This window comes from Eubalaena glacialis, chromosome 4 (assembly GCF_028564815.1).
Source record: "Eubalaena glacialis isolate mEubGla1 chromosome 4, mEubGla1.1.hap2.+ XY, whole genome shotgun sequence".
Classification (NCBI taxonomy): Eukaryota; Metazoa; Chordata; class Mammalia; order Artiodactyla; family Balaenidae; genus Eubalaena; species Eubalaena glacialis.
Window position 1 is genome coordinate 185,465,073 of NC_083719.1, and position 25,222 is coordinate 185,490,294.

General features: G+C 62.8%; 1 protein-coding gene across 2 annotated transcripts; it reads right to left on the reverse strand.

The window, feature by feature from the left end:
* Window positions 1–4,294: 4,294 nt before the first annotated feature.
* MKNK2 (MAPK interacting serine/threonine kinase 2) lies at window positions 4,295–16,260 on the reverse strand. Of its 2 annotated transcripts, none has more exons than XM_061190829.1 (14): window positions 16,130–16,260; window positions 15,852–15,987; window positions 12,208–12,295; window positions 12,009–12,110; window positions 11,831–11,928; window positions 9,691–9,770; window positions 9,294–9,367; window positions 8,941–9,045; window positions 8,751–8,806; window positions 8,565–8,660; window positions 7,906–8,100; window positions 7,303–7,467; window positions 6,521–6,564; window positions 4,295–6,173 (listed from the first exon to the last, which is right to left on the reverse strand). In XM_061190829.1, the coding sequence occupies exons 2-14, from the start codon at window positions 15,900–15,902 to the stop codon at window positions 5,942–5,944; spliced, it is 1,386 nt and encodes a 461-aa protein (XP_061046812.1). In that variant the 5' UTR covers window positions 15,903–15,987; window positions 16,130–16,260; the 3' UTR covers window positions 4,295–5,941. The 2 variants fall into 2 exon arrangements, with proteins under 2 accessions (XP_061046812.1, XP_061046811.1); XM_061190828.1 differs by having other exon boundaries at window positions 4,295–6,179.
* Window positions 16,261–25,222: the final 8,962 nt, after the last annotated feature.

Below are 25,222 nucleotides of genomic sequence, written 5' to 3' on the forward strand. Positions count from 1 at the left end.
TTGTCACCTGAAAAGCATGCTCTATTTTGCTTTGAGCCCAGAGCGGTGTTGGTTGGTACCATGAAAGGCACACACACAAGGGGATACAAGAGACAGTATCGACTTGTAGCAATGTCAGGATCTCGCTTGTGACACTGTAATAGACTTTTGCAAAAATGTTGCCACTGGGGAAAATGTTATTCCTTACAACTGCTATGAATCTACAGCTGTCACGGTAAACATTCTAAGCACAAAACATTATCTGGATGATGGAGGTTTTTTGGCACCCCCTTAAATTTCACGCCCAGGGGAGGGTCCTGGCCCAGGACTGGAGTGGTGGCGAGCCGGTTTCTCCCCATCGTGTGCCTGGCACCAGGTCCCCAGGGAAGGGATAAGTGGCCAGGGGTGACTCACTGGGCTGATGACCTCAGCTGGGGAGGCATCAGGGCTCCGACCCACAACTCCGACCCCTGCACCTGCGGGGTGGATGCCCCTTTGAATGTGCAGATAAAACGCTGGCAACAGGGGACTTCCCTGGCTGTCCAGTGGTTAAGACGCTGCGCTTCCACTGCAGGGGGCACGGGTTCAATCCCTGGTTGGGGAACTAAGATCCCGAATACTGCGGACCAGCCAAAAAAACAAAACAAAAAACCCCCACTGGCAACAGGCTCTTGTCCCTGTTTGTCTGCAAATCTCTGCTGGGGACTTGCTCACCAGATGCTCTCCCCAACGGCCTTTGGCACCAGCATCCTGGGACCCAGACCCTGGAGGCCTCCTTGGTTCCAGAGCCAAGGATGCAGCACTGGACAAGCCCCTCTTGTTGCTGTCCCAGGTTTCTGCCGCCTCTCAGGAGGTCACAAAAGGGAAACTGAGGCCGGGGAGAGCTGGAGTTGGCGGACGTGACAGAAACCCCACGGCATCTTCCCGAAGTTGCCCACAAACCCCAAACCCTATGTGCAGGGGAGTGTGATGCCCATTGGACGGAGGGGATGAATACAGCCCAGTGTGGGGACCGGAGAGGGTTCACGGCACACAATGGCTCAGGGCCGACGGGCTCCAGATGCCCATCCAAATGCCAGAGGCAGGCGAGGTGGGTTGGCAGGTGACGCTCTTCACCCAGGTGCCCCGCCCCCTCCCTCCCTCGCCAGCTCACCCCATGCAGGCTTCCACCAACGGGGTAAGTCCTTCCTCACATCCGACTTGATTTCATCAGGCTTCGCTTTAAACCAGTTTCTCCTCCTTCTGGGTGAGTCTAAGACCAGGACAGGCCTCAGTTTCCTGAGACGGAACAGTGAAAGAGGTTGTGAGATGGGATGATCCACGGGGAGGACTTGGGTTGGTGACTGGTGACAATGGCGGGAACAAAACCTGCACAAATCCCTACACTCTGGGGCGGAGACACCTGTGCTGGTGATAAAACATTCCTCCATGCATTTATTGAGCACTCACTGTGTACCAGACTCAACACAGACTCGGGCCTGTCATCTTTTTCATTCTTATTTAGGAGACATTCACAGAACATGAAATTCACCCATTTAAAATGAACACTTCAGGGACTTCCCTGGTGGTCCAGTGGTTCAGACCCTGCTCTCCCAATGCAGGGGGCACGGGTTCCATCCCTGGTCGGGGAACTAGGATCCTGCCTGCTGCACAGCGTGGCGAAAAAATTAAATAAAATGAACACTTCAGGGGCGTTTAGTACATTCACAGAGCTATGTAACCATCACCTCTAGTTCCAGAACATTCCATCCCCCCAAAAGAAAACCAGTGCCCATCAGCAGTCACCCCCACCCCCTCCACAGCCCCTGACAACCAGCAATCCACTCTCTGTCTTTGTGGATTTGCCTGTTCCGGACATTTCACATAAGTGAGATCACACGCTACGTGGCCTTTTGTGTCTGTGTCTTTTTCAGTTCACTTTATTTTTCAAAATAAAATTTCTTTTTTAAAAGACAGTATTAGGTTTACAGAAAAACTGCGAAGACAGTACAAAGTTTCCAGATACTCGCCCTGTTTCCCCTACTCTTAACACCGTACATCAGCATGTGTGGCCCTCTTGTATGTGCGGGGCAGCGTGGAGGGCAGCTCCCGAATCACATATGTGATTCGCCGTGATCTCGGGGTGACAGACCCAGTTTGCAGATGCCCCGGACCAGCTGAAGCACCTGCCATGAGCCCGTGAGCCCCGTTTACTGAGATGCAGACAGGTGGCCACGGTCGCCAACTTGGGAAAGGCTTCAGCTCCTCCGGCTCCGGGATTTTCCTGCCACTCCTCCAGGGGACGTGGAAGGGGCGGGATCGGCCAAGAGGAAACCGCAAACATCAAATGTACAGCGGCAGCTCCGAGAACAAGCTGTGCCTGGCAGCTGCAACTTGGCAGGCGGCAGGGGGCAGGCAGAGGTCAGCGGCGGGGCCTGGCGGGGATGGGCGGGGCTCGGTGCCACCTAGGAAGGCGGTGGCTTGGCATGCGGCACCCACCCCATTCCCCCCACATATACCGGGCCAGGCAAGGGACGGGGCGGGGCCTGGAGGCATTGGGAGGGGGACTGCGGGGTTTGAGAGGAGGGCTCTAGCAGGCAGGCTGAGCAAATGCAGCGGTAGGGCCAGGCTCCAAAGTGTGCCTGAAGGTTCCTCCGGAAGGGCCAGGTGGGGGAAGGTGCCACCTGGCGAGCCCGGGATCCTGGGCAGGAGAGGAGATCCTAGCGCATACACCTTGCCAGGAGGCCTTTTGGACAGCCCGGAGAGCCCCCCTCTCGCCCCCCCCTCGCCCCCCCCGCCAACATGCAGGCTGTCCCCGGGCGCTGGCAGACACCCAGCATCTGTGTGCTCTGTGGCCTCCACCCTCACCAGGCCCGTCAGCCCTCACTGGACTGGCTGCAAGGGTGACAATGGCTCTCGGGGTCCTTTGGGCCCCAAGCCCACACTCCACCTGGTGACAAGAACAGTCCTCCCAAAAATGGCATCTGATGGGGTCTGTGCCCTGCTCACATTCTTCCTACGGGTGTCCACCCGGGGGCAATGAAACAACCACCAGACAAACGTACACTGATGTTCACAGCATGACTCACAACTCCAAAGAGCAGAAACCTCAGTGTCCATCGATGGGTGATAGATAAACACAGCGTGGTCCGGATGATGGACCAATCACTCAGCCATGAAAAGGAGTGAGGCACTGACACACGCCGCAACACGGACGGACCTCGAGGACGTGATGCTCAGTGAGAGAAGCCAGACACAGAAGGCTCCGGGGGCTGACCTGGACCGGTCCACCCTGGGACTGCCTGCTCCCCACTCCAGGCCCTGCAGAGGCGACCACATCTACTTCTTTCTTGCCCCTCTCACTGTACTACCTGCTGGCCTCCTCACCTGGCTCCTCTCAGATCCCTGTTGTCAGTTGAGGAAACTGACAAGCACAGCAGTCTGGAAGAGACTGCGATGCCAGGCGGGACTGCTATCCTTAACCACTGGACTCCCCTGCCACCCCCTTTTGCCTCCTGCCTGCAGGGAGCCCTCCCTGATCCACCGCCTCCCTCCCTGCATGCCCCCCAGGATCTGAAGTCAGCCCTGGACTGTCCAGCACAAACCCGCATACAGCAAGAACTTAATCATGGCTGAGGGGATGGAGTCTAGAGAGGGAGGTGGGCCAGCTATGAGGGGGAGGTTTGAATCACCGGGTTTTATCGAATTAGGTTGCGCTGTCTAAAGGCGCCCCTCCCCCACGCAAAGCTGTTTTCCCGTTTCCCTCTGGATCTGGGACAGCTGTGCGCTTGACCCCAACCTAAGCTCGGACATGGGGAGGTGATGCAGGAAGGCTTCCGAGGCCAGGCCGCTCAGATCCACCAGCCATGCTGCGAGGGAGCCCAAGCCACGCAGGAGACCACGTGTGGGCACCTGGCCCTCGTTCCCAGCCGAGCCAGCCTTGGTGCCAGCCCAGCCCACACCTGCGGATGATGAGTCTTTCCCTGCCAAGGACCCAGGTGTCCCGGAGCAGAGAGAAGCCGAGCCCACCCGTGCCCCATCTGAATCGGTGACTCACAGCATCATCAGCAATATCAAAATGCCTTTGGGCCACTAGGTTTGAGGCAGCTTGTCGCAAGGCAACAGAAAGCCCGGGTGCGGGCACGCAAACTAGTTTTTGACTTTTATTAAATCCTTACAAAACAGAATACAAAATACCGGCGTTGACAGTTGGTGTAAAGGAAAACTTCTGAGCTGTATCAGTTCACCTGGTACAGTGGAGTTAAAGTGCTTGGATGTTTTTCCCCCACTTTAAAAAAATTTGAGTTCTTTTTTTTGTCTTTTTTACACATCTTAACGTTGAAACACTGCTGTGCCCCCTTCCCCCCAGCGCCAGGCTCGTTCACAGTAACGGTTCTGACCAGTCCTCCGGGCCGCACTGTCGTTGTGACAGGGGTGGGGGAGGAAGTGGCTGTCCCACCTTTGAGGAAAAAAAAAAAAAAAAAAAAAAAAGCTGCTCACAGCTCAGCTTTCCGGAGTAAAATAGCCATGGCGCCTGCAGCGGGCGAGAGTCCATTTGTTTCTTTTTTACAAAAAGGCAGAATCCTCGGTTGCAAAACATGGAATCACTGATGGGCGAGAAATGATGGGGGATGGCCTCCCCGCCCCCGGAGTCTTTGGAAAGGCCAGTCCACAGCTCGGCGGGCGGGCGGGGCGGCGGCCCCCCACCAGCCACCAAGGACGGCGACAATCTCCGAGACTCGGGGGGCCGCAGAGACGGCACTCGAGCCCCCCACGCCTCGAGGCCCGCCCCCCCCCCCCACATTCAAGTATTCGTCAAGAACAGGGAAGGGAAGTCAGCTGATGTTCTGGAAAACTAACGAGACAGGACGAACAGCTAGCCGGAGGGCGGTCTGGGCGGCTGCCCGCGCCCCCAACCCCGGCAGAAGCCCGTGTGCACGTGGAAAAGGAAGCCTGTGAATTGCATAGAGTCTCCCACCCGAGGACGAAGGGCGTCAATCTCCCCAACCCGGCGGGTCACGCGACGTCTGACTCGGGCGCGGGCGGAAGGGGCGCGGCAGCTGCGGCCTTTTCCTGAAGGTGGGCGGAACAGAGACACCGCCCTGCGGGGGGGGGGGGGAGTGTCCCGCGAGATCCCGGGAACGGGGCTGACAGAGCTTCCACGCCAGACCCGAGGGGCGGCCGGGCAGGACGTGGCCGTGGTCAGACTGAGCCCTGAGAAGGGGCACTCGGGTGCCCGGGTCGGGGGTCCGCGGGACCCCCACGTCGGCTGACGGGGGCCTGTCCGGCTCCTCGCGCTTCCTCTGGCACCCCCCTTCCCGGGTGGGCAGTCCCCAGTGGACAAGCCCGGAGAGGGGCCCCGGGCAGCCGCAGCTTAAGGTCAAGGTTCGAGGGAGCCCCGATTGTCAGTCGGGGGGGGCTCCAGCGGGGGGCGCCACCCCGCCCGACCCCAGGCCCCGCCCTGCGACAGGGGAGACCTGAGAAGCCCCCGGCCGGCCCGGCTGCCAGGGTGTCTGAGAGGAGGGAAGGAAGCTACCGTCTCGTCGAGGAGAGGTGGGTGGGGGTCGACCCATCCCTGAAAACACTGAGGGCCGGGGAGGGGGGCGGCGAGGTCCCGCCGGCTCGGGGAGACGCCACGCCCTCCTCTCCTGAGTCACGCGGGCGGCGGGGAGCGGCCTTCACAGTACCCGGCGCATCCCGGGCCGGGGCAGCGGGAGGGCCCCACCCAGCCACAGGCCCTCCGCTCTCCTCCCTGGGCGCCTGCTCTGCATTTAACACCATTGAAAGGGAAAAAAAAAAGGAGGGGAACACGAAAAAAACCCAACAGCAAAAACCTTATATAAAAAGACCCCCGAGCTGAGCTTAGCGCCTCGGAATCCAGCCGGGGGAGGGCAGCCCGCTGGTCACCCGCGAGCAATAGCTTAAAAAAATCTTTAGACTTGAGGGGGGGAGGGGCGGCCTATGTACAGAGGGAAGGAGAGGATCACGCGTGGTCTCCCACCAGGACCACGGGGGCCGCGGACAGGCTGGCTCGCTGCCGCCGCTGGGCCAGCTTGGACTGCGAGGGCGGGGACAGCTGCAAGCAGCGTGAGGTAGCTCGGATGACCACGGGCTGGTCCTGCCCCGCCTCCTCGGCCGCGTCCTCCTCGCGCTGGGCCAGCTGCCGGTTCATGGCAATGGCCTCGGCCGCGAACGACGTGAGGTCTTTGGCGCAGCTGTTCCTAGGGACAGGGTGGAGGTCACCAAGGAGAGGGAGGTAGCCGCCGGCCCGTCCCCCCTGCTTCCCTCGGGACCCCCGGGGTCTGTGCAGTGCCCTGGGGGAGGGGCTGCAGGCCCCAGGAGGCCCCAGACTCCGCAGGGGGCGGGAGGGGCCGGCGGACTGGAATTCGCGGTGGGGTCACAAACTCATCACCCGGTACAAGGACACCCAAGCGCTTGGACGACTTCCCCCGCCAAGACTGAAAGAGGATCGTGTAGTCTTCCTTAAACATCTTAACATTTAGCGCCCCCTCCTGGACCCGGGGCTCCCCGCTCGGAGCCCGAGATCCCACACGGGCCTCACCTCTGCAGGACCATGGGCGTGGGCAGGGTGTTCTCCGGGGCGCACTGCAAGGAGACAGGAGAGGTGAGGCTGGAGAGCAAAGCCCGACCGCCTCGGGGCGCCCAGCTGGCTGCGACAGCACCGGGGGTTAAGGCGGTGCACCTGCCCGGGAACCGAGCCGAGCTGGGGGGAGGGGCGCCGCCCGAGCCGGGTGAGCGTGGTGGACGTTGCCAGAGCGCGTCGTGGGCGGGGCCTGCCTCTCACCAAAGCTGCCCCTTCCAGAGGGTTCCCAGCTCCCAGCAGGGGTTGGGAGCCCCCTCCACCAGCCCATCCGCCTTGACAGTGGGTCTCCAGTCTTTGCTCCCCACAGTGCCAACTTGTATTTTTGTTAAGCCCCCTGCCCTGGTGGCCTAGGCATCTGCCCCGCCAGGACGACAACTGGGCGGAAGAAACAGCAAGCTCTTCTGAGCTTGGTGGGGACACAGCCTTGAACGGGGGGTGGCAGGCGCCTGCCTGCCACCTGGCTGACCTCAGCTTGACACTCTGTGCCAGGTGAGAAGAGGCCCCTGCGCCTCCAGGACACAGGGCCTGGTGACTCGCTGAGAAGCAGCTCCTGCAGTTCCAACCCAACCTGGCCAGCAGGCAGTGGGGTTCTCCCTGCTGCGCGCTTGCCCGCTCTGGGGGGGGTCTCGATGCTGAGCCGCCTAGGTCTGTCGTACCCCTGCTCTGAGTCACCCCAGCCCACTGGCAGAGGCTGGATGGAGGCCAGCGGCCCCCCAGTCCTCCCTGGGGCTCCCACTCACCCCCTGCACCCAGGGGTGCTGCAGCACTTGGGCAGCACTCAGCCTCTGCTTGGCGTCACGGACGAGGAGCTTGGAGATGAGGTCTTTGGCAGCAAAGGAGATGTGGGCCCAATCCTTTTCCGGAAACTCGTACTTGCCCTCCTGGATGCTCTCAAACAGCATGTTCTGGAGGGAACATGGAAGGTGGGGTGAGCTGCAGCCAGCAAGGGCTGAGGCCACGTCGCAGATGCCTGAAGGGGCAAGCCTGGACCCGGAGGAGCACCGCTGAGTGACAAGTTCTGTCAAGGCCCCCAGCCTCCACCAGCTGCATGTGACCTGGGCCCAGGGTTAGGGTCGGGGAAAGTGCCCTGAGCTCAGCTGGCAAGGCCGGGGGCTCTGGCAGGCCGAGGAGGGCAGAGACCCACCCATCTGGGGGTGGCTGGGAGGCTGGGCCAGAGAGTGGCCTCGGGGAGGCACTTGGTGGGCTCTGCTCAAATGGGGCCCGATTTACTGAAAGGTGGCTCTGGGCGGCCAGGCTTTGGGGGGATCAGGCCATGACGCCTGAGCCTCACATGGTGGGTAGAAGGCTGGAACCTGGCCACCACGGCAGGACCCCACTCGCACCTGGCAGGCCGGGCAGGCCTCGCCGCGGTCCCAGCCGCAGTCGCTGCCGCAGTGGCCCACGAAGGGCGGGTAGCCGCTGAGCAGGATGTAGAGGATGACGCCCAGGCTCCAGAGGTCGCAGCGCTTGTCATAGATGCTTGCCTCCTCGCTGAAGGCCTCCACCACCTCCGGGGCCATGTACTCGGCGGAGCCGCACTGCGGTCGGGGGCGGGAGCGGGGACGTCAGGGCCCGCGGAGGGGGGGGGGGGGGGGGGCGCCCCGACAGGGACTTCCCGGAGCCCGCAGCCAGACAGCCCTGCCCGACCAATCACAGGTTGCTGAGGGAGCCAGCCCCGCCTTCGCCCTTCCGGCCAATCAGAGGCTGCTGAGGGATTCGGCCCCGCCCCAACCCCCACCCAATCAACAGGTGCCGGGAGCCCGCCCAGCCTCACCGCGCCCGACCGCGGCCCCGCCCAACCGCTCTGCCCGGCCAATCAGCGGCTGTTGCTAAGCGGAAGCCCGAGTTCCGAGGCCCGACCCGCCAAGCAGGCTCCGCACCTCGAAGTTATGCAACTGCAGCCTGGGACCGGATTCGGGGCCATTCCCGCCCTCTCCGCCCCTGCCAGCTACCCCTCCCCCCCGCACCCCACTCGGGGCGCCCTGAGCCCGCAGGCCCTCACCGGGGTGAGCAGCTCCGGGGTGGAGATGGGGGAGCAGTCCCCGTTGAGTTTGATGCCACTGCCCAGGTCAAAGTCACAGATCTTCACGGGGGACACCTGGGCGGGGTCAGAGGGGGCTGTGAGGGTGGGGGTCCCGACCCTGGGGGCCCTGGCCCGCAGGGAAGGCCACCCCCAGGTGCCCCTCACCTGGTTGGGGTGCTCACAGAGGATGTTTTCCGGCTTTAGGTCCCTGTGGGCGATGCCTGCAGGGAGAATCAAGAACCACGAAGGCGGGTCAGGGGTCCGTGGGTGGGTGGACACGTCTTCCAGGAGTCCTGGGCAGGTGGACTGGGCTAGACACCCAGGGACCCCTGGGGCAGGCAGCGTGGCCACCCACCTTTGTTGTGCAGAAAGTCCAGGGCGCTGGCCACATCCTGCACCACCACGCTGGCCTCCAGTTCGTTAAAGTGCCGCCGCTTGTGTATGTGGCTCAGGATGGAGCCTGGGCCAGGCCATGGAGCAGAACACACAGGGGTCACCTCCACTGCCCAACGGCCAGCACCCACCCCACCCCACCCTGGCAGGGAAGCCCCCACTCCGGCCTCCTTGGGTCCAGAGTCCTCCAACCTGAGCTGACGTGTGGACCCAAGGCCCCTCTGATGTGCAGGCCCCCCTGAAAGGTTCTCCCTGGTGGCCCTAAGCCCCCGGCCCGTTAGGATCAGATGGAAAAGCCTGCCAGGCCCCACGTACCGCCCCGCATCTTCTCAAACACCAGGTAGAAACGGTCGTCTTCCTCAAAGAACTCAATCAGCTCTAGAACGTTCCTGGGGTTGGGGCAGGGAGGCGGGGGAGGAGTGAGGCTTCCTCAGGCCTGCAGGCAGCCACAGCCCGGCCCAGCAGGGGCCCGCCTTCTCCACCCCACCTACCCACAGGAAGGCCGCGCCTGGGGCCACGGGCCTGCTTCCGCCTTGCCCACCTCGGGACTGTCAGCCTGCCTGCCGCTGGGCCCACCCACAATGCCCAGCACAGGGCCTGGCACACAGTGGGTGCTCACTAAGTGCTTGCTGGGGGTGATGAGGCACTCGGGCCCATTCAGCCACTGAAAGATGGCTTGGGGCCCAGTGTTGTGGAGGGTAGGTCACATTACCTGTGTCCCTGGCACTGATACAACATCTCCACCTCCCGGAAAACCCTACTCCGAATGTGGCCCGGCTGCTTCTCAATGATCTGAAACATCAGCGGGGGGAGGACACACACACAGACACCAACTGGGTCAGCCAGACCCCCTACAGCCTGAGACCCGCCCCCCCTCCCCTGCCAGAAACTTCCCCTGTGTCACGCCTGAAGCTCGTCAGAGCTTAGATTTTGAAGTTCTGGAAAGCAGAGCTATCCTGTGGGGGCCCAGAATTTACTGGTAGTCAAAACTTTGGTGTCAAAACAAACTGGGGGCAATGTGTTTCCCCAGAGGCATCACAGGAGGGGTGAGCGGGACAGGAGCCGGTAGCTCTCCACCCCTGACTGCCACAAGCCTTGGGGTGTATTTGGGGCCTGGAACCCCTGCAAGATACTCCTTTAGGGCAGCAGGTTCCTTAGCCTAGCGGCCTCCTCTCCCTGACCAGGAGACTGGGGGCCACTGTGCCGGCTCACACACCACCCAGGGGACTGGAGGGGCCTGGGGGCACCTGGCTGCCAGCCAAGCCATCCCACTTGCCTGGGCACCAGTCTGGACAGATGCCCCGGCCCCGTAAGCCCAAGTCTGTTTCAGGCCAGGTCAGGGGGCACAGCCTCCCAGGACCCCAGAGTCTCAGGAAACCAGCCCACGCCTCTGCGCCCACCCACCTCTGGCACCCAGGAGCTCTAAGGACGGGAGGGTTCTGGGCCCACCCCCTGGGGTGAGCCGCTTCGCTCCCAGAGAGGGGAGGTCAGAAAGCACATGCCAAAAAAAAAAAAAAAAGTGCGTGCCAGCTCTCTCCCAGCAAAGCCAGGCCGCACACACCTGCTGGGAACCTCTTCCCAGGTTGGACCTAGGGCCCCCTCTCACTGGGTGGGCGGGCAGCCTGGGTCACCACTGTGCCTGGGGCTCCCAGCCCAGCAGCAGCCTGGGGGAGGGGACGTGGTGTGCTCCACTGGCCAGGCTCCAGCAGCAGGCGGGCACGCACATCCACTGGTCACCGGGGCTTGGCGACCACCCTAAACACTGTCCCACCTGTCTAGTGACAAATACACCTGCCCCACAGAGGGGCAGAACCACCAGATTCCTAGAGCTCCTTGAGATAAGGCCAGCAGCCGTGCCCTCCTGGAGTTACCGGAACCTCATTCCGTCCCTTGGGAATGTGGCTAGGGCCCCCCACTCCACGGAGGAGACAGTGGTCCCTCTCGGGAGGGAACGGCCTTCTGAGGGGTCACACACGGTACAACTAACCCAACCCTCTGAGCCTTGGTTTCCCTGTCCGTCATAGTGACAGAAGCCAGGCTGCCCAGCAGGGGCCTTAGGAAGGACACTGACCGTGCAGAATGTGCCTGATGCCAGGTGTGCAGTCCTATGGCACCATCACCCACCCAACCCGGGCGCTCCCAGGGGCGGGGACCACAGCCACCCTGGTCACCACGCTTCCACCAGGGCCTGAGGCTTCCGGCCAGCCCGCTTGCCACTGTGCACCTGGCCCTCCTTCCTGGGCAGCCAGTCTCCCGTTACCCCACCCAGCCCAGATGCAGGGTCATGAGGGAAGCCTGGAAGGCTTCTTGGAACACAGGGTCTGACGCCCGGCCAGGCAGCACAGGCTGCGCAGGCGCACCCTGGGTCAGAGGCGGCCCAGGGCTTGCAAGAGGCTCTCGCGGGCCTGCCCTGGTCTCCCCTGATGCCCAGCTCCCCCAGGGCCCGAGTAGGGCATTGCCTTTCAATCTTTGTAACCAGTACAGGGAAGCATTCGTCATCCCTGGGGACAGGGGCCTGGCCTGAGTGACCCAGCAGATGAGCATCAGCTCTGACTGAAGCCCCCAGTTCTCGGCGGTCCCTCTGGCACCAGGTCCTTGGCCACCTGTGCAGCGGGGCCACCCCTTGTCACTTCCCACCCGGACTTGGGGGCTCAGCCCAGGCTGACCTGGATTCCCAGGTGTGGCCTGAGTCACCGGCCTTGAGGCCATTTTTAGACACTGGTTTTCCCCGGCTGCCAGTCGGCAGCTCAAATGCCAGCTCCCCTCCTTTTGCCACCCCTGGTGGGTGCCAGATCCCAGGCACGGCTGGGGAGGGGCGAGGGGGGCCGCCCAGGTGCTGGGGCCTGTCTCACCTTGACGGCATACTCCTGGTTGGTGATGAGGTTGACGCAGGTCTGCACGCGGGCGTGGGCACCCTCCCCAAGCACGTCCTCCTGCAGCTGGTAGACGTCTGCGGAGCAGGGGGCTGGTGAGAGCCACCCTGGGCCGGCCCATCTCCCCAACACCGCTGCCCCCGCCGGCCCCACTCACCTTCGAACCTGCCCGAAAAGCTGTCGGTGGCCCGGCACCTCTTCTTCTTCTTGCCCCTTTTCTTGGCGTCGGGGATGTCGATGGGCTGGCTTGCGGGCATATCTGTGCACGGGCAGCCAGAGGTGAGGCCCACCTGGCTCAGGAGGTGGCCCAGCCCTCCGCCACCGCCAGAGGCTCGCCCTCCCCCCAAGCCCCTCACCAGGGCGGGCCGGGCACTCCAGGCCGAAGTCAGGCTCCCTGTGGTGGGCCTGGTCTAGGGAGAAGGCCAGCTCGAAAGGATTCTGCCCCTGCAGGAGAGGAGAGGACAGAGCTCAGGCCCCAACCCTGCAGGGCAGCTGCACCCAGAGTGCCCCGGCCTCCACGTCCCCATGCTGCGGAGCAGAAAGCCTGGCTCTGCCTGACCACAAGGAAATGGACCCTTCACCCCCAGCCCAGGGCCCTCGGGGCCTCTGGGGAGGGGGTGTGGTATGGGAGGAGGTCAGACGCAGGCAGGGGAGGGGGTGCCGCCTCCCAGGCCAGGCCTGAGTCGCCGTGGGGCACCAGGCCATGTCTTGAGCCTCGGTTTGCTCACCTGCAGGATGGGGCCAGCACCACAGCCCGGCTGACCGCCCGCACCCCTGCCGGCACAGGGATCAAAGGCAAAGGCACAAGGCAGCCAGTGCGAGGGAGTGAGTCAGCGGCTTCCCGGGGCGGGGCTCCCAGCCAGGCGGCCCTGCCTGCTTTCCCATGGCTTCCTGGCCTCAGTCTCCCCTCTGTGGAATGGGGCACCACTGCCCTCCTTGCCTCTCGCTGTCCGCTCATCCCCGCTGCACCTCCCGGCCCGAGACGATTCCCGCCACCACACCTCTGCTCCTGACGCGCCCACAATGCGCCCCGTCCCCCAGCTCTGCGCCTCCTCTCCTGGTCCGACCCCCCTCGCTCGTCTGCTTCCAGCTCCGCACCACTGGGACCCGGCTCTGGGGGCTCACGGGAAAGGCACCCGCGGTCTCCCGCGTGAGCACTGGGCCGCTCCCTGGCCCGGCCACAGCGCACTGTCCCGTGTACCCTCAGACACCCCAGGACGGAGCCCCTCACAGGCCACGGTGTCCAGCTAAGGAAACAGCCCTTGAGCAGGGAGGGGCCTGCTCAAGGTCACCTGACGGCCTCTGGGACTGGGGGGGGGTGCGTGGGATCCTAACAAGGGAACGAAGGCAGCTGGGGTTCCTCCAGTTTCTGTGGATCCAGCGTGAGGACTGGTGGCCCCCAGCAACGCACGAGGCTGAGGCTTTAAAGTTGGGGCTCTGAGGCCCCACCGTGGTTCCCTAGGAGTCTGCTCTCATTTAGCTCCCCGAATCCTGGCGGTCCAGGTGGCCAGGGCTTCGGGTGGGCGTGGGGGCCCTGTACACGCGGCAGTGGCGCCAGCTCTGATGCTGGAGGACCTGGGTCAAGTCACTGCCCCTCTCTGGGCCTTGGGACAAGGGGAAGCAGGGCTCCAGCAGGAGGACCATCTGGCAGAGAAGGAACTCCGGGAGAGCCCCAGGGAGATACCCAGGGGCCTAACAGCAGAAGGGGCCAGGCCAGATTCCTGCAGACGGGAGGCCCGGAAGCCAGTCCGGCAGCACAGGGGCAGGCAGAGGTCACAGGGAGCGGCTGAAAAACAGGCGTGGGCCCTCCCGGCCTCGCCACCCACCCGCCCTGCAGATAGTTGCTAGGAGGCCCAGCGGGCGGGGGAGGGGAGGAAGGCGGCGCTCCAGCCAGTCGGCGGGGGATCGTCCACCAGCACCTGCCCCTGCCCGCCCCGGGGTCCGGCACCCACGGGGAGCCAGGCACACGGCTGTGCCAGCACCGGCAGTCAGCGCTCTGAGAAGGCTCAGTCCAGGGGCGTCTGGAGGCGTCAGGTGACTCCCTCCTCCCAGGAGGAGGGGCCCGAGGGTGGCAACGTGGGGTGATCAGGAGGGAGGGTGGACGTGAGGCTCGGGGCCAGCGGCGGCCCGCACCAGCTACCTCACCTCGGCCTAGTGACCTCAGCTCCTAACCTGACCAGCACCCAGGGGTGACTCGAAAGGACCACGTAAGGGCACGAGGACTTCAGGGGGCCTGTCACCGACCCCACACCCCTGTGCCAGCCTCCAATGCAAAGAGCTGGACCCTGGAGAGAAGGGGCGGCCAAGTCACCAAGGTGAAGGGACACTAGCCATGCCAGCTCCTGTGTCCCTGTCACCACGTGCGGGGGGTGCTAAAACAAATGCCCACGCTGTCCAAGGCTCCACTCTCCCATGTAGAAATGGGGAAAATACATCAGAGACACCTGGCAGACGCTGCTGCCAGGCTGAAGGGAGGGCGGTGGCCACGGCCCGAGGAAGCTTGGGGTGCAGTGGGAGGAGACACCTAGCGAGGCCGGCCTCTGGCCACCGGGAGGGCCACCTCAGAGCCAGCACTCCCTGCCCAGTGTCCCTCCAACTCCCTCAGGATTCCCACAGTCCCACCTCAGCGCTGGGCTCTCGCACGGCCTGCAGAGACCAACCCGAAGTACCAGGCAGTGTTGCCAGGCCAGGCCCAGGGCTGGCTGCGGGCCTCCAGTCAGCAGGCCTTGGCAGGAGGTGGCTAGAACCATCCAGAAAGTTCGACTTTGCTTTGGCCACTGTGCCGGCCCCACGCGCTGACCCCATCTCGGCTCCCACCCAGCCCCCGGAGAGAACAGACCACCACCAGTGACGTCTCAAGTCCACCCTGCTCCCGCCCAGCCCTGAACACTTGGACGTGCCAAGGCTGTGGCTGCCCTGGGGGGAGAAGCCAGGACGACAGGCGTGTGGGCAGGGGTGGGGCGCTGGCCCGGGACGCTGGCTGGACGGGCCTGGGAATTTTAACCCAAACAGTCTCAGCTCGCTCCTCCCACCCTGGTGTGCAGTTCGCCTGTAGGCGTGCGCGTGCTGCACACACACACTCACACACGCACAGACACCCAGGTCTTGCCTTCTCTAGAGGGCAACAGGTTCTTGCCCAAGAAGGCCCAGGGAAGCCATTACATAACACGGCCAGCGGGGTGGGGTGGCCGCTGACATCACTGTGTCCCCTGGGCCAGGCCCTGTGGGGCCCCTGCCTAGCACCTGCCTGCCCTCCCCAGACTCGCTCATCTGAGACTAGAACTGCGGCGGCCCCATGCCACAGCCATGGGGCCGCCGCAGAAACTTCCTGCTCCGACAGGAAATAGCCTTGGGCCTGGGGTGTCTGGGACGTGCTGCGCTGGGAGGGCATCCAGCCCACTGCCCCATTCTGCAGACCACCCAGGAGGGTGCAGGGGAGGCCTGCAGCCCCGCCTGGGGTTCCAGGAGGAAGGACCCTGCAGACCCCCGCAGGCCCCATGACGCTGGGGACCGGACTGTGGCCTGCTGACAGTCCCCAGCAGTGCACACTCGGCTGGGCTCTGCAGGGGACACACAGCCAGGGGCCCCCACGGGCAGGACGCCCCTCAGCCCTGCCCGGGGTTCCTGGAGGAACGACCCCAGAGGCCCCTGGGCGCTAGGGACTGACTGTGGCCTACTGAACTCCCCCCTCCTCACCATACCAGCACATGCCTGGCTCGGGTCGGCAGGGGACACATATGTAGGGGTCCCCAGCCCGGTTTGGGGCTTCTGGAAGAAAGACCCGACAGGTCTCAGGGTGCTTGAGATTGGACTGTGGGCTGCTGACACCGCCACCCCCCCCCCCCGCCCCGACAATGCACACCAGGCTGGGGCAGCTCCAGGCGAAGGGTGGGGAGCTGGCACGAGCCCCGGGGTTATCCTGGGGGGCGGGCTCCGCGTCCCGCCACCGGCCACTCGGGTGGTCCAACCCGGGGCGGCCCCAAGCCGACCCGGCCCTCACCTTGAAGGAACGGTGGAAGCCCTGAAGTTCGGCTGTTTTCTTCTGCACCATCTTCTGTCCGGGCCCCGCCAGCGGGGGAGGGGACGCGGGGCCCGGGGGGCGGCCCGTGGGCGGGGGGGCGGCCGGTGAAGGGACCCTGTGGGCGGGAGCAGACAAAGGAGGGCGTTGAGTGGCCGCGGCAGGCGCGCCGGGAGCCCGGGCCAGGACGGCGAGGCTCCGTGGGGCCCGCTCCCCGAGTCCGGGTCGGGGTCGGGCCGGGGTCGCAGGGCCACACTCACCGGGGTCGGGCTCCGGCCGGGGCCGCAGTGCCGCCGCCCGAGACGCGCAGCCCGGAGCCCGCTGCGCGGACCGCGCGGGGAACAGCGCCGCCGCCGTCGCCGTTGCCGCCACCGCGGACTCCTCCGCCAAGGCCGCCACCGCCGAGAGGAGCCGGGCGGGCCGCGTCGCCGCCACTTTTATAGGCCAGGCTAGGCCCCGCCCCCCCCGCCCCCGCCCCGACGCAGACCCCACCCCTCATGGCTCCGCCCACGCACGCACGGCGGGGGCGGGACTGGAAGGCCGCTCTGGCGGCGGGGGCGTGTCTGCGCGCCTGCGCTGTGTGGTGCCCGGGGTTCGGGGGGCGGGACCCGGGAAGGATCCTGGCGGGCGCGGGCAGGGTTGCTGGAGGCTCCGGGAGGCCCGCGGGACCTTGACACTGAGCCGAAGCCCGGCCCTGCCCTCTGGCAACAACGGCAGTCTGTCGGCCGGGGCCTAGAATACACTGACTCCTTTGGACGACACCTCCGCTCTAGAACCTGCCATGGCTCCCTCTTGCATCTCTGTTCTAGGATCTGCCATGGCTCTCTTTTTGGGCTTCCCGATCCTGGCCCCAGCTGTCGTGCAGGCGCACCCCAACAGGCTTATAGGCCCGGCTGCCTCCCCAGGTTGCTTCTCAAGAGTTCACGCGATTGTTGGCTGGGAAAGGGGACCACATTAGGGGGTGGGAACAGACCTGTGAAGGACCGTCCTTCAGTCCTGCAAAGGAACGTTTCCCCTGCCTGATGGAGAGAAAGCCCAAGGGGTGGGGGCGACCAGGACAGGAGGCAAAACACAACCCCATTTTGGCTGGGGCCCCTGACCCAGGCTCTGAGAGAATCAGTCAGCTCTCTGTCCCCGCAGCGCAGTGGTGCATGGTCCTCAGACCCCCCTGTCTGGACTCTTAGTGTTACAGGCCTACGGAGTAAACTGTCCTCCCTCTCCTCCAGGCCCCAGCCTATCCTTTCAGAGGCTTCCCACCACCCACCCCCAACTGTCCCCCAACGAGGCCTGAGCTGGACCGTCCCCTTGCCTGTTAGGCTACCTCTATTTCTGTGGTGCCCCCCAAGGCCACAGCTCAGGCCACGGGAGCTGTAAGGCCTGACCTCAGCCAGCTCTGGGGTGTTTGGAGGGACCTGCAGGGAGCTCCCCGGCCATCCCCCAGCCCTCCCCTGCCCTGCGTGTGCGCATGTGCGTGTGTGTGTGTCTGTAGACACACGTTGGCTCCAGGTGCTGGGGTGGGGCTGCTGGACTTGCCTGCCCAGGGGAAGCCTCAGGCTCCCTCATCATCATCCCCACCCCTCTCCTTACCTGGCTGTCCCTCTCTGTGTGTACACCGTCACCTGCAGGTCTTCATGTGCTTCTGGATGGCATGGGTGTGTACAGATGCCCCTCGCCAGAAAGCCAGCTCTGAGAAAGCCCAGATCCCCGCACGGCTGGTCCAGCACCCAGCACAGGGCCTGGCACACACACAGGAAGTGCTCACTGAATAGTGCTGAAGAGAAAGGATGTATTTAAGCATGTGTGAGTGCGTGCGTGCATGTCTGTGTGCACGCATATAGGGGTTGGGTAAGGTATGAGCTTCCTGAGGCTGCTTCTGGAGCCCAGAAGTCTGAAATCAGTGTCATCGGCAAAGCCACACCCTCTCTGAAGGCTCTAGGGGAGGATCCTTCCTACTTGTTCCAGCTTCTGGTGGTTGCTGGCTGGCAATCCCTGGTGCTCCTTGGCTCATGGCCTCATCACCTCAACTCTGCCTCATTGTCACGGGACCATCTTCTCTGTCTGTGTCTCTCCTCGCTCCTAAGGACACCAGTCATTGCATTAAGGCCACCTTAGGGACTTCCCTGATGGTCCAGTGGTTAAGACTCTGTGCTTCCAGTGCAGGGGGCGCAGTTTCGATCCCTGGTCAGGGAACTAAGATCCCACCTGATGCAACCCAAAAAAAAAAGGCCACCCTAATCTAGTACAACCTCATCTTAATTTGATCACACCTGCAAAGACCCTGTTTCCAAATGTCACATTCACAGGTTCTGGGCGTTGGGACGTGGACATATCTTTCTGAGGCACGCAATTCAGATCAGACAGGAAGGGGACCCAATTTCTGGTGTGTGGCTATGATACATCTATCAGCTGGTGCGGGTGTTTAGCTGTGTCCATCCTCATGTGTGGATCCATGGGGGTTGCCGGTCACGCTGACCTCAGGGAATAGAAATGAACTGAGGTCTTGCTGCAGGGCCATCTTCCTCCGTCCAGCCGAGCTCAGTTCCTGGGCAGCCTGATTTGGGAGTCCGGCTGGTGGGGGCAGATTTTTTTCCCAAAGCCAGAAGCAGCATCCAGCCCTGGGCACTGCTCAGAGGAACTGCCTTACCCTCACGCAGCCTGGACAGATGGTCCCTTACTGGGCCCAGTACCACAGGTTGGAAAACAGGAAGCTCAGAGACGGGAAGATGACCCCCGGGCCTTTGTGGTCCTTCCACCCAGGTCTCTGCCTCCTCAGCCCTGCTGACATCTGGGGCCTGGATCATTCTCTGTGTGGGGCCGTCCTGGGCACTGTGGGCTGTTGAGTGGCATCCCCACCCACTCAATGCCAGGAGCCCCCCCAGTCATGATGACCACAAATGCCTCCAGACACCGCCCGGCATCTCCTGGGGGAAGGATCACCCACTAGGTAAGAACCACTGCTTCTGACCACTGGGTGCACTGAGTCCTGCCATCCCCCAACCCCATGCGTGAGGAGAGTGGCCACCAAAGGAGCACTTGTGTGAGTGCTGGGAGGGGTCCTGGTGCACACACGGGCTCTTCAACCAGGGTAGGGGTCATACGTGTGTGTGCACACACGTGGGCTTCTGTGCTGGAAACACGAGTGCTTGCACGTGTGCGTGTATCCATGGGTGCATACAGGCATATGCATACAGTCGCCACACGTCCCCCCGGAACAGGACAGGTTGGAGACTCACCCAAGCCCTCAGGAGGCACCTAAGCCCCCAGGGCTGAGTAGTGGGATTGGGCTTGGTGCGGGCCCCTGTGGGTGCCTGGGCTGTGGTAGCCAGGGCGAGGCAGCCAGGCCCAGCCCCAGCCCGGCCTGCACTGGGTGGGGGTAGGGTGCTGCCAGTGGGAATGGGGGAGGGGAGGGACCTCTGTGCCTGGCCTGCTGGCTCTGGGGCCTCAGCCCTGTCCTGCCACGGGCCGGCTGACAGACCCAGCCAATTCTATCAACTTCCTTGACCCCATGTACAGGCCGAGCTCCCAGAGGTGCTGGGTGCCCAGGGGCTGGGAGGTAGCTGGGGGCCTGGCCACCCTGCCCACCTTACCTTGGGCCCCAGGAGTCTCACCTGCCTCTGGGTGAGTGAGCCAGAAAACCTGGGCCCTGGCCCCTCCTCCTCCTGCCAGCCAGTTTCTTCCATCCCTTCGGAGTGCATTCGGGGTTGGGGCAGTGACACAGTGAGGGGCAGGTCCCGCAGGGCGAAGGACGACACAGAGCAGTGGGCAGGACAGGCAGAGTCCAGGGCAAGGATACTCCCCCCACCCAAAGGATGGCAGGGGAGGCGGCCAGCTGCAGAAGGGGGCTCAGGATTGCTCTGGGGGACCTGGAGTTGGGAGGCGCTGGCCTGATAAAGAAGGACAAGGCTTCTGCAGCAGTTGGAGCAATTCCCTGGCTCCAGGGCCTTCCCCTCCCCTACCCCAGCTTCCCTTGTGATACCCTATGGGACCAGGAGGACAGGGGTGCTGGCCCCCATCTTCCACCCCAGTCATGGAGGGGGCTTGGCAAGCCTTAGGCCAAAGGGGCAGAGAATCAGCTCTCTGAGAAGCCCCTCCCTTCTGCAAGGTGACTCTCTTCCCATGTTGTATATGGGGTCTCCCCCAAACCCCGGAGGAGACACCAGGCGGACATGATGCTGAGCCCTAGGGCCTCTGCTTCCCCTTACCTTCCCCGTAGCTGGCTGGCTGGGTGAGGTCCATTCTGACCACCTTCCCCTGGGCCTGGTTGGGCAGCCAGAGCCCTGGCATCCTGGGGCCTCAGTCGTGCAGAGTTCACCTCCTGGACAGCATCCAAGGGACCCCAGGACAGCTCAGGGCCTCCAAACCCAGCAGGTGGAGCCCCCAGATTTAGCAAATGAAAATATAGGACGCCAAGTTAAAGCTGAATTTCAAGGCTTCCCTGGTGGCGCAGTGCTTAAGAATCCGCCTGCCAATGCAGGGGACACGGGTTCGAGCCCTGGTCTGGGAAGATCCCACATGCCACGGAGCAACTAAGCCCGTGCACCACAACTACTGAGCCTGCGCTCTAGAGCCCGCGAGCCACAACTACTGAGCCCATGTGCCACAACTACTGAAGCCCGCGCGCCTAGAGCCTGTGATGTGCAACATGAGAAGCCACCGCGATGAGAAGCCTGCGCACTGCAACGAAGAGTAACCCCTGCTCGCCGCAACTAGAGAAAGCCTGCATGCAGCAACGAAGACCCAAAGCAGCCAAAAATAAATAAATAAATAAATAAAATAAAAAAAGATTATAAAAAAAAAGTTGAATTTCAGATAATGAATAACTTTCCAGTATAATTCCCAGGCATAAGTATATTCCATGCGTAAGTATATCCAAAACAATTATTCTTTGTTTATCTGAAATTCAGATTTAAATGGGTGTCCTCTATTTTATCTGGCAAACTTACCAAGGGGTAATGGTAAGACCTTTGTCTCCCAACATTATTTATTTATTTATTTATATTTTGGGCTGTGTTGGGTCTTTGCTGCCGCGCGTGGGCCTTCTCTAGTTGCGGCGAGCAGGGGCTACTCTTCTTTGCGGTGCACAGACTTCTCATTGCAGTGGCTTCTCTTGTTGTGGAGCACGGGCTCCAGGCGCACGGGCTTCAGTATTTGTGGCTCGCGGGCTCTAGAGCGCAGGCTGCAGGCGCATGGGCTTAGTTGCTCCGTGGCATGTGGGATCTTCCCGGACCAGGGCTCGAACCTGTGTCCCCTGAATTGGCAGGTGGATTCTTAACCACTGCGCCACCAGGGAAGTCCCTGTCTCCCAACATTAAAAAGAGGCACCTGTTTGGTGTGATTGTGTGTGAGTGTGAGCAGATCAGGGTGTGTGTGTGTGTCTGTGCACATTTAGAGACGACTGAGCCTGTGTCTGTGTAGGGCAGACTGTGCACAGGTGGGAATGGAGGTAAAGCCCGTGCTTGGGGCCAGTGCTGGGACCGCTGCAGTATCATCATGAGCCCATGCCTGGGGTGGGGGGGAGGGAACCCGTGTCCCCTCCCTCCTCTTCTCAGGCACCTTAGGCTCAGAGCGGGCACAGGGCTGGCCCTAAAGCACTGAGAGGTTATGGAAGGAGCCAGATCCCAACGCAGCTTCCGAGCTAGGATCAGGGTGTCAGAATCAGGGTCGGGTTGGCACTCGGTGCTTGGGTGACTGTGGGCATAAGGGGAAGGTAGAGTTGGAATCCTGGGCTGGAGCCCAGCCTGGCCTGTGCCCCCTCTGCACGTTCCCACCTGTCTGACCCCCAGAAATAGGAACCACCAGCTCCCGGTCTTATCAGGTCCCCAGATAAGTGAGGGTCATGGGCAGGGTCATCACTGGGCCCTTGCTGGGCTGGGGCCTCTGGCCGTGGGGCCCAGCAGCAGGAACATCTGATGCAAGTGGCTGTAAGTGTCCCTTCCTACTGGCTGACTCACAGCCCGCTCCATTCCAGTGGCTCAGCAGTCCTGGGGACGGAGCCAGGCCCGCTGTCCTCTGTGGGGGTGGGGAGAGGGCAGGCAGAAGGGAAAGCAGGGGCGGGTGTGGCCAGGAGCTCGGAGCTGGCCCGCCTGCCTGGCTGTGGGTGTCTCTGCAGCCGTGCGGCCCGCTCTGCTGTGATGGTGGCGGCTGTGTAGCCTCCCAGGGGTCAGTCACTGAAAGTCCCCAAGGGAAGGGTGGGGGTGGAGTCGGGGGCTGAGCAGTGCTGGCCCAGCAGACGGCCAAAGGCTGCCACTCTGCGACTGGGGACGGGGCGCGTGGCTTGTCATCCCGCTTTCCCTCCGTGTCCAAGGCAGTGGACACCCAGGTGGCTCTCAGGGGAGCCAGGTCTCCCACTCCCAGCTGACCTGCTCCCCAACAGTGATCTGGGCGTCACGTACAAGAGCCCTTAGTTTTGAGGAGGGTGGGGGGCTTTCCCCGGAACCTGTGGATATGAAACCTTAATGTGGCAGAAGGAACTTTGCAGATGAGATTAAGGGCCGTGAGATGGGGGTGATCCTGGATTAGGGGGTCGGGCAGTGTCATCACAAGGTCCTTATAAGAGGGAGGCGGGAGGGTCAGAGGCAGAGAGAGAGAGCCAGCGCTGCTGGCTGTGAGGATGCAGGAGGGGTCGCGAGCCAGGGATGCGGCGCCTCTAAAAGCTGGAAAAGGCGGGAACTGATGCTCCCCTGGAGCCTCTGGAAGGACCAGCCCTGCCCACACCTGGATTCAGCCCCGTGAGACCCGAGTCGGACTCCTGACCTCCAGGACTGTCAGAGATTAAATTTCTGTCATTTTGAGCCCCTAAATCTGTGGTAACTTGTTACAGCGGCCCTAGGAGGTTCATACAGGTACCAACACCCGCGGCATCCCAGAGTTCCCATTTAGCAGATGAGCAAAATGAGGCAAGTCCAGCCAGGTCCGGAGGAGGTCAACTGACCCCGGCTTCCCGGCCAGGGCCCCTGATGGGGCTGGGGACAGGGGCGATGTGTTCAGTGGGCCTCGCAGCCTGGACTCCTGGGCCCGGTGTCTGCTGACCTGCCAAAGTCCCCAGAAGCCGCTGTGGCCGGAGGAGGGGGGTTCTGCCTGACCACGGGGCTGGCGCAGGGACCAGGCTCCAGGAATGTCCTCCCCCGGGGTCGGATTTGCTTGTGCTGCTAAATGCTCGAGCCGATCTGCTGCCTGGCGTGTGACCCGGCGCCTTTGAACCCTCCCCGCCCTCTGCAGCGAGACGCCAGCGGCGCCCAGCCCGTTCCCACGCCGTGACCCCCGCCAGGCATGCCCTCCCCGGGGCGCCTCCTCCTCGTTCCAGTAGCGGGGACTCCCGGGGGGCCCATCGCCGGCTGCCCTGGGGTGGCCGTCGGCCTGGGGCGGCGGCGGGGGTCGCCGTGGACTGCAGGACTGGGTGCCCTGGGGACCCGGGCGGCAGCGCCTGCGCTCTGGCGCTGGGCCCCTCCGCCCACTGCGTGACCGGTTGCCAGGCAACGCGTTTGCGTCACCGAACCAGGCACTGGGCCCGGGCTCCCCTGGAGCGGGAGGCCGGGCCCTGGCGCTGGGCCAATAGAATTCTAGGCACTGAACGCGAGGGGCGTGGCCGAGGCCTGCCCACCGGCCAATGGGATTGTTGTTGTCGAGGTCGCGCTAGGAGGGCCACGCCCCTTTAAAGGGATCGCGCGCATCTCACCGCCTTGGGCTTGCCTACGGGTTCTGAGAGAAGAACACGGCGCGGGATTAGGGGTCCGCAGGTCTCCCTGAGCCTCAGTTTCCCCAGGTGCGCATAGCAAGGGCACGGGGACAGTGCATCCAGAGCCCGCAGCTCCCCCAAGGGGCCCCCTGCATTTATGCAGTGCCAGTTTGCACCTGGACCCCATGCAGCGCCATCCACCCACCCACCCCCCCTCCAGCAGGATGACCCTGGCCGCACGGCTTTAGGGCGATCGCGTCCCCAAGAAGACCATACTGCAGCTGGGGGGCCAGGTTTGTCCTCAGGCCTGGGCCCCTGCGCCCACCCCTCCTCCTCAAGGGCCAGGAAACATCCCTTACGAGGACCCCTTCTCCACCTGTAGGTCTGGGAGGGTGGTTCCCCTGTCCTCAGGTCTTAATGCCCCGGCACTATACCCACCCGCCCTCAGTTCCGACAGGGGAAAGCAAAGGGGGTTGGTGGTGAGGGTCTGTTTCCTGTGGACTCTGGGGGGCAATGGCCACAGCCACGATGTCCCTCCACTCTGGACGGACCCTACTCTCTGCTGTCAGGTGGCCCATGTCAATGAAAGACAAATCAGGAGTAAGAAGTGACATTGGCTGATCCTGGGTGCAGAGATCAGCAGAAGTGACCCCTCCAAAAACCATTCACCTGCACCCTCTGTGTCCCAAGACTGGAGTGCCCCCAGGGGTGGCCTATGGGTCCTGGAGATGCCTGCGGCCTGGGTTTCTGCCAAGGATGGTCTCAAAGAAAAGGTCTGGAATCTGGAGGGGTGATTGGGCCCAGAGATCTGGGGAGGAGGGGGACATTTAGCTGGGCAGGGTCCCTGGTCCATGTCAGGCTTTGGAATGTGGACTCAGCTCCCCCCTGGTGGCCCTCTTTCCTGTCCCTCCATCACCCCCGACCCCAGCACCCTGGACACCGCTAACCTGGGGTGTCCTGCTTTGATCCTTGTTCCCTGGTGATGTAAAATGTTAGCTTTAGGGGAAACTGGGTGGAGGGCATCCAGGACCTCAAAGTACAATTTTCGCAACTTTTCTGTAAGTCTAAAACTTGTTCAAAATAAAGTAAAATAATAAAGAAAGCACACCACCAGTGTTAAGTAATTTCTAAACATTTTTGTTGCCCCTGCCCATTGACCCGTAGAAGATGACCAGCAGGTGCAGCATGGCCCTCCAAGGCGTGAAGCTGGACATGTCCCAGAAGTGTCAAGGCCTCCAGCTGTTCTGGAAGCAGCCTTTACTGCTTCCAGGAATGCTACGTCCTCGAAGGGCTGGCTTTAGTCTGCGGAGGGGAGGTCATGGGCACCCAACCCCCCGAGGCCCTCCCCGTCAGCTGTCCATGGTCTCCACACTCTCCTAGGACCCCAGCCAGGGGGAAGCTCACCCACGTGTCCAGGATTCTTTGGGGTTTACGGAGGTACCACTGGGGTGGGCTGTCTGTATCCAGGGGGCCAGCATGCTGTGCTGCTGGCTGTGAGGATGAAAGAAGGCGCTGCGAGCCAGGGATGCGGCGCCTCTAGAAGCTGGAAAAGGCGGGAACCGATGCTCCCCTGGAGCCTCTGGAGGAGCCAGCCCTGCCCACGCCTGGATTTTGACCTCCAGGACTGTGAGATGATAAAGGTGTGTGGTGTTTTTTTTTTTTCTTAGCCGCGCCCAGA